At 33.6% G+C, this 14,896-nt stretch overlaps 1 protein-coding gene across 2 annotated transcripts in view; it reads left to right on the forward strand.

The window, feature by feature from the left end:
* LOC130441449 (homeobox protein OTX2-like) overlaps positions 1 to 14,896 on the forward strand; it is a 114,285-nt gene that overhangs the window by 79,208 nt on the left and 20,181 nt on the right. The window contains exon 2 of one of the 2 annotated variants that reach the window (XM_056775142.1): positions 2,553 to 2,786. In XM_056775142.1, the coding sequence (XP_056631120.1) occupies positions 2,633 to 2,786 (154 nt within the window). In that variant the 5' untranslated portion in view covers positions 2,553 to 2,632. Of the gene's footprint in view, positions 1 to 2,552; positions 2,787 to 14,896 lie in introns of those variants that run through there. The other variant, XM_056775143.1, reaches the window with a different exon arrangement.

Raw genomic sequence — 14,896 nt, forward strand, 5'->3', positions numbered from 1 at the left:
TAGGCTTATCTAAAAAGTTCTCCCAGTTTGCGATCTCTTGCATGTAAAAGGATTTGAATGGTTACATAAAAGGTAACATCCGAAGTGTCGAATGGGGTCGAAGGTATATTATGTTAACATAGTTTTGCCCCAACGCTGGGCAACGCATATTGTGATCTTGGGTAAAAGATATTAAAAACTGGAAACCTACATGTGTATTTTCAAGATTATCTTTTTTCAGTAGAATAATTTGAGGGATGTTAAAGCCCCCAAAAACCTACCGAAACTCCGCAATCGAAACTACGTACTCAATTTACCCCTTTGAATGACTTAATATTCGATTTGTATATAGAAGTAGTTACCTTTATTTCTGAGGTATGGATAATCAGTCCTAAAATTTTTTGGTTTCTCTCTAATGTGATGTGAATCTGAGCCTCAATTTACTTGTAAAATTCCAAGTATGAAATTCTATATCTTTTGTAGGTAAGTGTGTTGTATGCCAAAACAAATCAGGTAATTTCTACCAAATTTCCACAAAAAGGTAAACCTTTTTTTTGTTGTTGTTGTCTTCTTTATAATTTTAAAGGTTTCTACCTGTAAACTTAAACTAAAAGATAACATTATCTTGTATTTCTAAATGTTTATTTGCATTTTAACGCTAGTTCGTATTTCCGCTTGGTTACCTATTCTTGGTACGTTTTGTACATTGGAAAGTACCTGTAGTTTGCACCTAATACTTCGGTAACATACTGAAGGATTATATTTTTCCCGTTAAGAGCTTTAATATACATATATCTTCGAAAATATACATAGAAAACATAGTTAAACATTAAAAATATAAATTATTTATCACATTCCACTTTTTAACTACATTTTTGATAAACAGAAGATTGATATGGCAACTAACTTCAGCTTTTGGTGATGAAGCACCATCTAGAACCACCGTGTTTGGCTGGTTTTCCAAATTGATCGTAATCGCTATCCTCTACAGGATGAATTTCGTGAACTTGGCCAAAAAATATCGATGATGTGCGTAAACTGATATTTCATGTAGCATACCAACAGATTGAGGTATTATTTTCAATCGCATATATTCAATATTGCGTAAACTTTGGCTGTCGAAAGATCTGGGATAACGCATAATTTCTCAATCGCTCAAAAAAAGCCAACACATATTGATTAGTCCAAAGGGGTCTTTCAAGATGAGCCAAATCTAATAAAAGTTGTTCGTAGCGAATGTTCGCTTGTTTTTTCGGAATAACAGGACATATTCGCCGTTGTTCCATTAGAGGTCAATTTTAAATGGTATACCAGCATTTGTTTGTCAAACTTATTCGAAAAAATCAGGAAAATCATTCTCAGAAGACGAATCATTCTTCATCACGACAATGCGAGCGTTCTTACACATCAGTTCGAACAAAAACGTTTTTAATCCATCAAAACATCGAATTTTTGAGTCATACAGTTCTTGTTAAGCTTGTTGGGAAGTATCTCAATCGAAATGAGGAGCTTGCTTAGAGAATTAGTTCAAATGCATGCAACAGTGTAATGATTTCAGTGGGGAATATTTTGGGTACAAAAGAAAAGTAGCAACTCCCGTATTACAATGTATAAAAAATAATAAAGGAAGTTAAACCAAGAGTATTCAGTATAAAAACAAACAAAACACTTTAATACAATTAATAAACACAGTTGACCGTTCATGTTTAGTTTAACTTCAATTTGCAAAAATTATACAAATTCTTCAGTAAGAGGTGTGTGTGGAATTATCATTATGTCTTCAGCTCCATCATATAGTTTACACCTAATTTGCACCTGGTATAATTCCAAATAAATAGAGAATTTAGATACCTATAGGTCAATTTATTATTTTTAGACGACGCCATTTAAAAGTTGTTCGTTCTGTATTCATTTAAATACCGAAAGTTGCGTTTTGAGTGTTCCATGTAATGAAAGTGACAGTTCCGTAATGCAAAACACTTTCGGAACGCTCTGGAGTAGACAATTTTAATTTTGACAGTTGACAGTTTCAGTTCGATGATTTTGCATAACCTTAAATTTTGTGAAATTATTTATTTTATCCGAAGTTTTGTTTTTAAATTAATGAATAACAATGAATGATGATGAAAAAGAAAACATCAGCGATGAAAAATTACTCGAATCCACGTCACCTGATCTCACCGAAGAAAGCAATGCGGCCGTTCTTAATTCGTTGCCGGATAAATCTCGTGCAAGGTACTAAAACAGTACGAGCTCTTCATGAAGTGGTGTCACCAGATAAAGGCGAAAAACCCAACGGAAAACGTGGTGCTCGCTGATTTTGCAAAAAAATCTAGAATCTGGAAAAGTTCTACTTTATCTAAGGTCTACATTTTCGATGATTAAAAGTGTTTTCAAATATTCAAAACTCATCAATTTCTTGAAGAAACAAAACAAAACACACTGTTAAAAATCAAAAACTTCAACCAGAGAAAATATAATAGAATTCTTGTTGTCGCTGAAAATCAATAAATTTTTTATTCCTTTAAACACCGACCGTAATTAATTAATGATGGGAAGTTTTTTTGTTTCAGTGAAAATCTCCAGCATCAAAACGACTCTCATACCTGAAGAAACCGCCGGGTACGGTGCGGCGTGTGGTATATTCAGTCACATGAATATGACAGGATATTTGAAAACACCCACCGGACCCCACGGGCATTTCCCGTCGCATCCCAGTCTGAGTTCGGGTTTGGCTGGGATGACTATGCCGACATTGGGACCATTTGGATTGACACATCATCTAGAACCGGCTACTTTCCCTCAAGGTATTTATTTGGAAGTTAATTCATAGCTATGAAATTGATCATTCAATAATTTGTTACAATAATTCGTGTCTCTTGGTACTGATAGACCCTTCGTATCTCACTAATGATCACCAAATGTCGAACATTCAATCAAATTGGTAAGTTTAAAGACATGACCATGTATTTGAACCTTGCTCGTATCACAAAGATGACCTGGTTTTCCGTTTCGTTCTCCTCCAAGCACCAGCAATATACTGGAGATTCCGTCTTCGATGACCATGTGAATTTGAATGACCAGTTACCAATCTAAACAGCTATGACTCTATAACAAATTTTCCTCAGCTTGTAAGGGTTGATACAACGATGTCTTCTTGCAAGCCAATAGTATGTGGAGTACCCCAAGGTTCAGTACTAGGTCCTATATTGTTTCTTCTGTTTATAAACGACATCGTCTATCTAGAAATCAGTGGTAATATTTGCAGACGATACTAGTTTCTCTTGAAGCAACCCTGATCTCACGATATTTCATATTTAGTGACCTAACCACCCTTAAACCATGGTGCGATTCTAATCTTTTCAGTCTTAACGTTTCTAAAACCAAAGTTTTAGACTTTTCTATTGAATAACACCACCACTGACGTCGTTGAATCTGTAAAATCCTTTTTGTGGGCAATGCCTTGAATTGGGAGTTCCCCCCTGTTTAGAGCTGAAATTAGTTTCCAAAGAACTGAACTTATCCACCTCCTCAACAGTTTATTCTCTCCCATATGCCCTTTCCTTCTGAGCTACATGTAGTGCGACTCGATTAGTTAACGGCTCGATATTTTACAATGCAAAAAATGCACAATCATTTTCCAATTGAAATCAAATCGATATAATCTGTGTAAACGACTGTAAAAGTTTTTAATGGTTCATTAATCAAGCAAATACATTCAGAATTGATGGTATAGTCATTGCTGCAATGATTTATTAATTGGATGTATGTTATGTTATGACTCAAAATTTAGAGAATGTTTGAGAATATTTTTCGGTTATCTGTAGTCGATACGAAGGAGAGTACTTAATAAAAACCACGAGGTAGTGATGTTTATTTTATAAAGTAGCTGTTAAATCCTTAACCGCCGTATAACCCGGGGGTTGGAACTGCAAATTTAGATCGGCGTTAGTGGGTGAGAAGAACAAACATAGACACACGCCTGATGATATGCTAATCTGCTGGGCGGTAATTGAAAATAAACCAAAGGCCCCAAGGAAAAATTCATGACTTAATTTTCCGGAGGGACGGTTTGAATATTATTTGAGAAAATTGTAGGTGATACGAAAATCAATTCTACTATCAAGATTTCAATAAATAAAATACGGATTAATTATAAATTTGAATCACTCGTCCCATTAAAACTTTAATATGGATACGTTAAATTCAGGTTCACCATCGTGTGGCAACAAAGCAGATCTAATCCTTTGAAAAACGCAAGTAAAACCATCGAAATGTGGTATTAGACTATTTGGTTTTGATTCCACAACAGCTACTGGTGTTGGATTTTTAAAAAAATTTCTTAAACGCTCTGTGCCGCCCGGTCCAGTGATAATTTACAGACATAAAAGGTGTTCTCGTCTTTTATAAATACCGACGACAGAGTCTGACTTAGCACGAATCGTAAATTTCAAGAATTATTAGTACAAAAAGCTTCGATATTTTAGATAACATGTGGAGCATTTGGTAATCATTAAATAACGAGAAATGTACGGCTGCCATAGATCTTAATGCTTCTTTTTTTTTGTTTTTTGTAGCATTGTCTTAATGCCAATCGATCACAAGCAGTCACTGTTCTATGAAAATTAGGGAGCAACTCCTCTACCAAACACCAAAGTATTGACTGCTTTTTGAGTTAAGGATCGTAGTAATGAAATCACGATTACTCACGCGTAATGATTTTGAAATCGTTTTTGTTAACAAATTTTTGAATCACAATTCACTTGGTCTGATATTTCTACGACACGGTTTCGTGTCAGAACACTGCTTGGATAGACCTAGACTTCAGACTTAATCACTAGAGTTTTTACGGTTTCGTCGAAGTTTACTCGTGGATGGTTTTTCACAGTTTCGATGGTTTCTGCGATAACTTTAGTCCAAGACGAGGTTAGTCCTCTTTGACATAAATGTTCTAAACGAATTAAACACAACTTTCATCAATCGTTGATGATTTGGAGAAAGTCACATCGATCGAGTGTTACTTTAACACAAAATTTCACCAATTTAATTTGCAGCGTTTCAAGGAAACTGGAACTGGATAGAAGATCTTATCTGGGATATAAACAGAAAAAAAAACCAGTTTGACTCTCTAAACGAGTAGATGTCTTAGTAGGTATATTCAGGCGTTCCAAAAACTAGTCAAAAATTTGAGAAAAAATTCAGAATTAAAGACCCTAAATTACAATTCTTCATAAGAAAAATTATAATTCTTGATATGTTCTTTTCTTTTCTGAGAACTTCAAAGAACTTACGGTTTTTTGAATTTTTTCAAAAAACGGTTTTTGCTACGACGCGTTTGAGCTACTCCACCACTGAAATTTGGGGAATTTAATTTCGATGATTCGTCGAGCGAGTTTTTTTCTTTTACTTTTTTGGGCTGCAGCTACTGGAAACAAATTGGGATGCAAATTACCGAATATACGTCAGATGAGTTTGATAAATGCGTTATTTGGATTTAAAATTAGAGATATTCTACTCCAGGTGTACCACGGGTCGCTTATAGATTATGAAAAACCTTTTTTGTTATGGAGTTTATAAATTTCATTTAATTGCCAGCTACCCTTTTTATGTTTCTCACGCAGATTGGTTTCTATTTAGGATTTGATAATTTACTTATCACGAAACGGTCTAATTAACGAGAATTTCAAATGTCTTTTCAATTTTCTTCTCTCATCTTTTTTTTTTCTTTTTCATCTGTTATACAATGCATACAATTTTTTTTCTTTCATCTGTTATTTAACTTTCCCTTATCTCTTATTTTATTTATTATTCTCTTTCCAAAAATTTAGGTTTTGCTTTCATCATATTTTAGGATGTGGTGTAACGCCTTTAGTCACTCTAAGGTTGGTTTTTACTCTTTCACCACTTTGATCACTGATTAGATTTATCTAATTATACTTAATTTTCTTTTTTATTCTTCTGTTATATACTTCTAGTTTCTCCATTTACGAATTTATCCAGTTTTATTTGAACAGTATTTATAGTGAAACATTTGCAAACAACATCGTCCATACTAGGACTTTACTGTCGCTGTTTATATACGAGGTGTGCCTTTCAAATAACACTGATGATATTTTTTATAATCTCTACATCGCTTTATGCCTATGTAGGACGTCTTCTTCTGCCATTGTATTAAAAACGCGTTCTGCTGTTTCTTTCACAGCTTCAACAGACTCAAATCTTGTTCTTTTTGGTGTAGATTTGATTCGTCACACGTTTGAGTGATTTTTGATAGCATTCAAATTATCAATACAAATATTTCTTAGATCTTCTTATAGTTTGAACGTGAGAATTCTAGGTATCAGTTTTGTCTACATGTCAAAATTTGCCACACACAATTTATGTCAATTCCAAATCGCAAGAAAACCTCAGATCACCGTTAATCATCTTCATTAAAAGGGAAGATATCGTTCTATTATCGAAACCTCTTCTATTAAATTCCTCCCTCATATATAATCTTTTTTTCTTTGATATTATTTATGCTTATTTTTTTACTTATTATAAACGGCCTAATTTTTCTGTTGGTTCTGCATCATTTACTATTATATCTGATGAGGAAAGACTTTAATGAGATTAAAATTGAAAAAAGCTGCTTTGGAATGAAAGTTCTACGATCTCTATACGTTTAAAAATATATTAAGCAAAAATATATTCAGCACTCTTCCTTTTTTTGTTTTCCCTGTTTCTCATAACACGTATATCCTGCATGAATAATTCTTCTTCTTTTATTTGTCATATTGCGACCCACGAGTAACTAAAAAAATCTCTTGTCCACCTCGGCAGAGCCCCGAATGTCTGTGTAAGACCTTCATTACTTCAAGATGTGGCCCGGTTTCGATCATCTGCGCGTGATCATTCCATGAGGCTTTGCAATCCGATTCGAGTCTTTGGATATTTAAAGCGGAGTTCATCGAAATCGATTTTGGTAATTGCACCAATTTAAACAGAATAAAATAAAAACAAAACAAACGATGATGACATAAGATTACGTCGTGTCTATTTATACCAAAAAGAATTTCTCGATAATTCGGTTTTTAGAATATAAACAAACGAAATAGTCCAGGCTACCAAGGGAAAAATGAGGATTTGCATAAAAAATTGGAATTAAGCTTGGCTTACCTTTACCTTCAGAATCTACCCTATGTCGATATGTGCTTATTACTACTAGGGGTGAAAACTACCCCTCAGTGAAAAAAATCATATTTTATTATTTCGTGTTCAACTAAAATATTTTACATCCCAAATGTTCATCCCTTATAAATCATTGCTTATTTCGAAAAAAATATTTAAGGTCGTACGTATACAATTTTTTGATTTATTTCAAATTGAATTTTTTTCTTCTTTAACTTAAATATTATAAATTTATCTTCTGTAAATCATCCCTTTTGACAAAATTATTTATTATGACAAAATTATTTACAATATTCACTCCAAAATCTACCTGTTCCAAAATTTAAAAAAAAGTGTATTTAGTTTTTTGGCCAAATTTCTGTTAATTTTTTAGCAAATTAGTTGCTAAAAACTTGAAATTATAGGAAGTTTTTCAACCTATAAGTTTATAAACGTTTCAAATTTCTTGAGCCTCATATTTTTTAAAGGGCAACGTTTAAAGGGTTCGAAAATGGAATCAGTCGTACGTTAGGGTACGATGTGTAAGGTTATATCTCAGTTATTTTAGAAGTTACAAAAATTTTTAGAAAAGCAAAATATTTGTTAAAACAAATACTAACTTTTTGTTGTTTATCAATTTTTAAGTATATCCGATAGTTTTTCAGGAATTTTGAGAAAAAGAAGAAATTTTTAAAAATTTCAAAAATGATTTTTCGACTTTAAACATAATTTTTTTTCGAAATTACGTATTCTTAATCGTTCAAACTTCCAAAAATCATTATTAGAACGTAAATAAAGTGAATTCTCACTGGATTATATTTTCATTACAATTTGGGTACTATTGCTAAGAGGAAAATTGAGATTTTTTTCTAAAAAAAAAAAAAATATGAATCAATTTAATTTCACCCATAACTTTCGTAGTTTTTATGCTAAAGAGTATTTTTCATTTTGAAGCTTTTTAAAAGTACTTTAAAAAAGATTTTATGCGATTACCTCGAAAAGTTGATCCTTTTTCCGGTAATCAACGTTGAATTTTAAAAAAATTTCGTTCGATAAAAATAGCCTTCAATAAATCATAACTCCAATGGGAGTACTTCTGTTGTATCGTCCTTAGTTTCACAACTGTTTCTCGACCTTTCCGCCAAGGGTGACCTTACCAGGAGAATCAATCTTCAGCCGGCACCATTACTTATGGTGGGTCCACACGATACAGACTTTTGCTCGTGTAGATATCTGTACAGACTATGGAGTAGGAGTAATAAAATTTTACCCAAACATTTGGATAGAATGTCTGTCTCTCCGACTTTTGGATCGCACCGACATTTGTCTGTACCATCTAGTTTGCACAGAAAAAATTCTATAGAATTTTATTGCATTCTGTGTCGTGTGAACCCACCATTAGCCTCTCCGCCAACGGCAAGGTCTCACGACACCACGGAGAGGTGAAAACTGATGATAACATAAACTTTGTGATAAGGATAAAGCTGGAAATTGTATAAGAAATTCATCGTGTCTGGTATAAGCTTCTTTTCAATTGGGAATTGTGTATAAAGAAACGAAATTTTTGGCTTCGCTAATAATGTATACAACTATTTTCCCCTCTAAATAAATATATCAGTAGTCCTTTTCACGAGAAGTGTTTTATACAAGAAAATGCAATCTAACTATCACAATAGCACTTACGAAAGGGAGGCTATTGCACTAACACACCCTACAAGTTTCCGCCAGATCCGGTATATCGGTGATTAGAGATTTGGTTAATTATATCCCAAATTATTTTAAGACTGAAATTAAACGGAAATATACAATGAATAAGACGAAGATATTTAATAATCAATGAAGATAACTTTGATTCTTTGCGACAAAATTTTAAATCGCTGATTTATTTTTTTAACGAGTGTAAATAAACTCGTGGCCATAAATAACGCACCACCCTTTATTTCAATATCAAAACCGAAAATTTTAATATTTTGGGTCTCTTTTTTTGTTCTATCACAAAAAGTATCTTAATTGTTAACGATAAAATGTAGCAAAATTTCTTATTAACAAATAACTGTTTTGTGGTTTTTTAAAATTTTAATTTTACACATATTTTAATGTTTCTTTCATTCTATTGTTGAACCAAGACAAAGTTATCTGTTTGGCGTACACCACACAACCATTGGCAGATTGATGCAAAGATTTCGAGAGACCTGTTCACATTCTAGGAGGCCTGGACAAGGACGTCCTTCAGTTTCAACTCCTCGAGTTTTTTGCAATTAAATTCAATAATCGGTCAATGACTAGTCCGAAGTGTGAATATCTCCGATAAATCAATAAGACTACAGCTTCAGGATGCTGGTCTACACAGCAGAAAACTTCTCCAAGCACCTTTGCTAGACTAAGATTCGAAAAGCAACATTTAGATTGGAATTTACAAAATTGGTGCCAAGTTTTATTTACTGATGAGACAAGAATCAGTCTAAGAGGTCCAGATGGAAGTAATCAGATTCGAAGACGGCGAAGAGAAAGATTTGAGCAGTGTTGTATCATTCCCAGGGAGCCGTTCCAAGGAGGGTCTATCATGTTCTGGGGAGGAATTTGTTTTGATGCCCGCACAGAATAAGTGTTTCTTCCTAGTGCCGCCCTTAACGTCACAAAAAACATAACTGACATTCATTTATTGATGATGATTTTCGTTTAATGCATGATATTGCTGGACCACACGTTGAGGCAGATGTTCTGAATTACCTAAACGAAGTAGGAATGCATACCCTGGACTGGCCACCAAGAAGTCCAGATATGAATCCTATCGAGCATGTCTGGGACGTTTTGAAACGCCGCATTCGTCGTCGAAATCCATCTTCTCAAAATTTAAGTGAGCTTGAGTAGCGGCATTAGAGAAATGGGAGAACAAACCTCAAGAAGTGATGCACTGTTTTTATTTTTATTTTTTTACTCATTGAAAATTACTCAAAATTACTAAACATTTCTTATTATTGCGTCAAAATGATTGAAAACACAAGTTAAACAATAACAATATTAATTTAAATTTATTAAACAAAAAAATATTTTCAGAAATCGGGGTGGTGCGTTATTTTTGACCAAGAGTGTAAATATATAAAATGTAATATGATCAATTGAATGACTGTAATGAGAAAAACTAAATAACCAATCAATAATCACCCTATGTTTCACGTGTTTTTTTTTCGGTGTAATAGGAAAACTGAGAGTATCAGTAGTAAGGAAGCCAATTATGGACATCAGCGGTGTCATTTCGTCTGCACCTTGGGGGCTTTGCAACTTACATCGCGTATTTGTTTTCTGACCTCGTAAGTTCGTTGTGTCAATCATCACAATTGAACTAATCAAATAATACCTACGTTATTGTATTTTTATTTATCCGAAATAATTATTCGAAAAAATTATGAAGCTTTTGAGCTATTTGAAACAAGGATTTTTACTTAAGTCTAGAGATATGGCAGCACGTACTTGAGTCTGTCAAATATGTCATCTTGGTCAAAAAACGGGATCGAATCATTTTCGAGCGATGATTTCCTACTTAGATTAAACCAACAGCAGCGTGAAGATCAACTCGCTTCGACTGTTGGTGATGAAGCAACACCGAGTTTCGCTGGTTTTCGGAATTTAATCGTGGTTGTATTGTACGATGCTGTACAGGATGGATTTCGTACAGGTCGTCCAAAATCGGCCAGAAAACATCGTAAAACTGTTAATTCTGAATGGTACAACAGAATTTGTTTACCAGAAAAATTAGGGGAATCAATCGCTGAAGACAATTTATTTCCCTAATCCACTGATTTCTTCTGATCCCGATGATCGAGAATACCATCGCTCAAATCAAGACCCGAGCTGGATAAATAATATGAAAACTCAGAACTATCACTTCCAATGGTAAGCAAGTTGTAGTGGTCGTAGAAGCACTTTATGTACTCAGAATTTTTGTCTACGAAACAATAGTAAAAATTCGCAATACCTCTATGGTGCTGATAAATAAGAGACTGAAAGTCCGAGATATTTTGGAAGATATTGGTTTAATTATAAGACAACTCTCACTCGACTATAATAGAACTCTCCTTACAACAAAATGTCTGTCAGGGATTCGTAGTAAAGTTTTTAAAAACAACAAATATGTATCCATCCAATCCCAAAAGCACTATGTCTTTAGGAAGTAGTCAAGAAGCTTTAAAGCATTTTCAGGTATCATAACATCACTAGCAGCTTTCTCAGGACCAGGCAAATGTATGACAAGGTTTCTTTCTGCAACCCTAGCACTGCGTTCTGGCTCTTTGGTGGACACAAATGCCTATTCCGTTGCCTTTCCTTATTTTCATTGCTGCAGTCTTCATTTTATTATTTTGCTTCAGGTTAACTAGCATTCATTTCATCATTCAATAACAAAATCGGTTTCGGCGTCACTGTCACCACCAAATTGGCTTCATGAACTGTCATCATCACTTTCTTCTATACATTATCGAACTAAATCTGATCTATCACATAAATTGCGTGCCATTGCGTTAATAAATAAAATAAAAGTTTGTTAGACCCTCCTAAGTTTTTCATATAGGTTATCAAAAAATGTATATTTCCAAGCTTTCATAATATTTTAAAGAATTCAATTTGAAAAAAAAAACGGTAGAGTATGTTGTGTTTCTATTTTTGTGGAATTTGAAGTAAAGTCCCGAATAGTTCTTCTTCTTCTTCTTCTTACGTTAGGACTAGGTTCTGTATTTTCATCAAGGGTTTGCCAGGAGTAGTTGGGATGCTGAGGACCAGCTTTCATACCACCTTATAGGTGGTCTGCCTGTGATATCGATGGGTGGACTGAGTAGCTCAGTGGTTTCATAGCCGGTCCCAAGCCCGGGTAAAGAAGGAGGGTTCCAAGTGGGGCTAGCGACCTGCTTGGGTAAAAAAAAGTTCTCAGAAATCCAACGATTTAGCCTCATTTAATGTTAAAGACCAATAAATTTTACTCGAAATAAAAAAAAAAGTTCAATTTCATATTTTCACACGATAAACGACAATACTACTTTTTAACATATTAAACATAACGTGACATTTTATATTGACAATTTTTGGACATCGTGAGCAACGTAATAAAATAAACTGCCAACCTAAATACTAGTTGAATTTATCATCGTTAATTGATCTGAATAAAAGTTTGAAATTTCGTGAAATCACAAGGCATTTTGACAATAATCCAAATTTTCTTTATAATTGTGTAAAATCTTCAGATGAACTAACGTTTTGTTCAAGTTGTACATTGAATGACCACTGGAATGCAGAAAAAATACACTTAGCACCGTTAAAAAATTAGTATTCCAGAAGGGATCACCAAGGGAAGATTTTTTGGTTCTTATTTCATTTGCTGAGCGATATTTGGAACATCGTAGTGCTTCTGGATATAATTCCGGCATTTCCGGATCCAAATAACAAAAAGAATTTGTATTTACTTCCAATGCGACGGCGCATCACCATATTATGGTCTTGATGATGGTAGGTTACTGGATAACCAGTTTGAAGGAAGGTGATCAATAGAGTGACCACCTAGATCACCTGATCTTACTTGATTGGAAGGTATAAGTAAAATTAAGTTTCGTTCGATTATTTACAAACTCGACGTTTCCATTTTTTTGACGTATGTCAAAAGACGTGGAATAAAATAGATTGTTTGACAAGTTTTTATGAATTTTGTGAATAACTTGATCATAAGTTTTTACGTGCCAATAATGCGTAAATTATACTGTACACTTAGTGTAAAAATTTGGATTAAAAAGTCAAAACTTCCTTGTTATTAATTATTTTACATTCAATAGAATGAAGTGGTTGTGTTTTTTGAGCTGCTTCTAAAGAACCAAACGATCAATTCTGATGTTTATTGTCAAAAATTATTGGAATTGGATGAAGCAATTAGCCAACATTTATTTCGCAGAATTCTTTGATTGGTCAAACTTTCACAAATGACCGTAACCTTCAATTGCACCTGGTTCAGTTTTTTGCTGATAAGGACGAGAAATTTTACGAGCGCGGAATCGTGAAGCTGAAAGAAAGATGGCAAAAACGTCATTGTGCAAAGTGGAAAATATATAATTGATTAAAAACTATTCTGTGTCGAAGAAAAAAATGTTTTATTTTATAATATAAAACTGAAATTACTTCGTCGTAAACCCAATAATATTTTTGAAAATACTGATACATTCTTTCCCATTTCTCTACAGCCAAGCATTTTGAGAAAAGTCATCTCACTATATAAAAAAAAAGAAGAAGAACGGAAGGTTACTGTAAAAGTTCGACACATTTAAATTTAAATCAAAATATAAACCGAGCGACAAGAGAAAATAATGAAACCGCAATGTTAGCGCGGAAATTGGTGTGAGCTTTCATGGGAAACTACCCATCTGGTTAATATACGTTCTCTGGGGTGTCAAATTCAATCACTGATGTTTTATTGGGGTATTTTGAGCGTGAATTTTAAACGTCACATTGTAAGGGGAAATGCTTGAAGCAAAGTTCGTGATGTATTTGAGAGGTGAAAGATTGTGCAACTATTATTAGATTACTTGATAAAAAAATTTCATTTTCTCTATTACTGGAACCCGATATCTTATTTTTTTGTCGATTATTGTAGTATGCATTATGGTACATTCGGTATTAATTTAGTTTCAAACCAATCTTCGAAAACTACTGCGGTTCTATCGTAGTAATAGTCCTGGTTGGAATCTGAAATATTCTCTGCTGCTTAAAACAGACATTCTTTTCTGCCCGGATTTTTCGGGTGAAATTTTTTCAACCGCCAACCCATCCTCTACCTTGTGTACCAGTTTCATCTAAGTAGGTTATCGTTCAGTTTACCAATCTAGCTGGATTTACTTTTTCGAGATATTCTAGTCTTTGCAAGTGTTGTGACTCTATAATTGCCTTTTGTTTATTCTTTTGAATAAAAACCCCAAACGACGTAAGAGTATGCCATAAAATTGTAGTGGAACAATTAACTTCACTGTCAGTTTTCTTCAACAATTCAATTCAACCTCATTCTTCCTAGAAACGGATATATTACATTTATAAAGTGGATGATCATGACGAGCTGGAAGGAATATATAGAGATGAAGAAGCAAGAGGAAAATGATTATTGTGTCAGATTCAAGTTGGTACTTGTGTTGTACATACAGGGTCCTTCACGACGAGCTGAATCGATATACATATGGGAAAGTACTGCGATTAGTGTTTCGATTGCATGGGTTTTTCGTTATTTTAAGCGAAACGCTATGATTTTTATTAAATTTTTGGAATCTACGCAAAATTTCAATATAGCTTTATATGAGGCATAGTATGCTTAAAGTCCACCATTTTTTAATTATTTGACATTTTCGAAGTTTTTGGACAAATGCAGCCCCCCACTAAAAAATTATATTTCTAAGTTTAAGATTTGTACAAATAACAGCTTTCAAAATCTATGAAAACCTTGACAAAAATTTATATAGGGTGTTTAGAAAATGGTGCCGAATTTCGCTATCTAAAAACTTCGAAAACTTAATTTTTTCTAAAGGCAACCCACATTTTTCTCTTTACCATAGGATTCTACGCTTTAAATTAAGGGGACTTCGTTCATAAATTCATATATCTCAAATAAATTTTTGTAGAAACTTGAAAAAACTAAAATTTTCATGGTTTTTTATTGTCGGTTGTCTGGACAACAAAGAAACAATGAAACAGCTTGACGTTTAAGCGTTGCAAAAGTTATCATCATATATATCATTTTCTGAACACC

Source organism: Diorhabda sublineata, chromosome 3, assembly GCF_026230105.1.
Source record: "Diorhabda sublineata isolate icDioSubl1.1 chromosome 3, icDioSubl1.1, whole genome shotgun sequence".
Taxonomy (NCBI): domain Eukaryota; kingdom Metazoa; phylum Arthropoda; class Insecta; order Coleoptera; family Chrysomelidae; genus Diorhabda; species Diorhabda sublineata.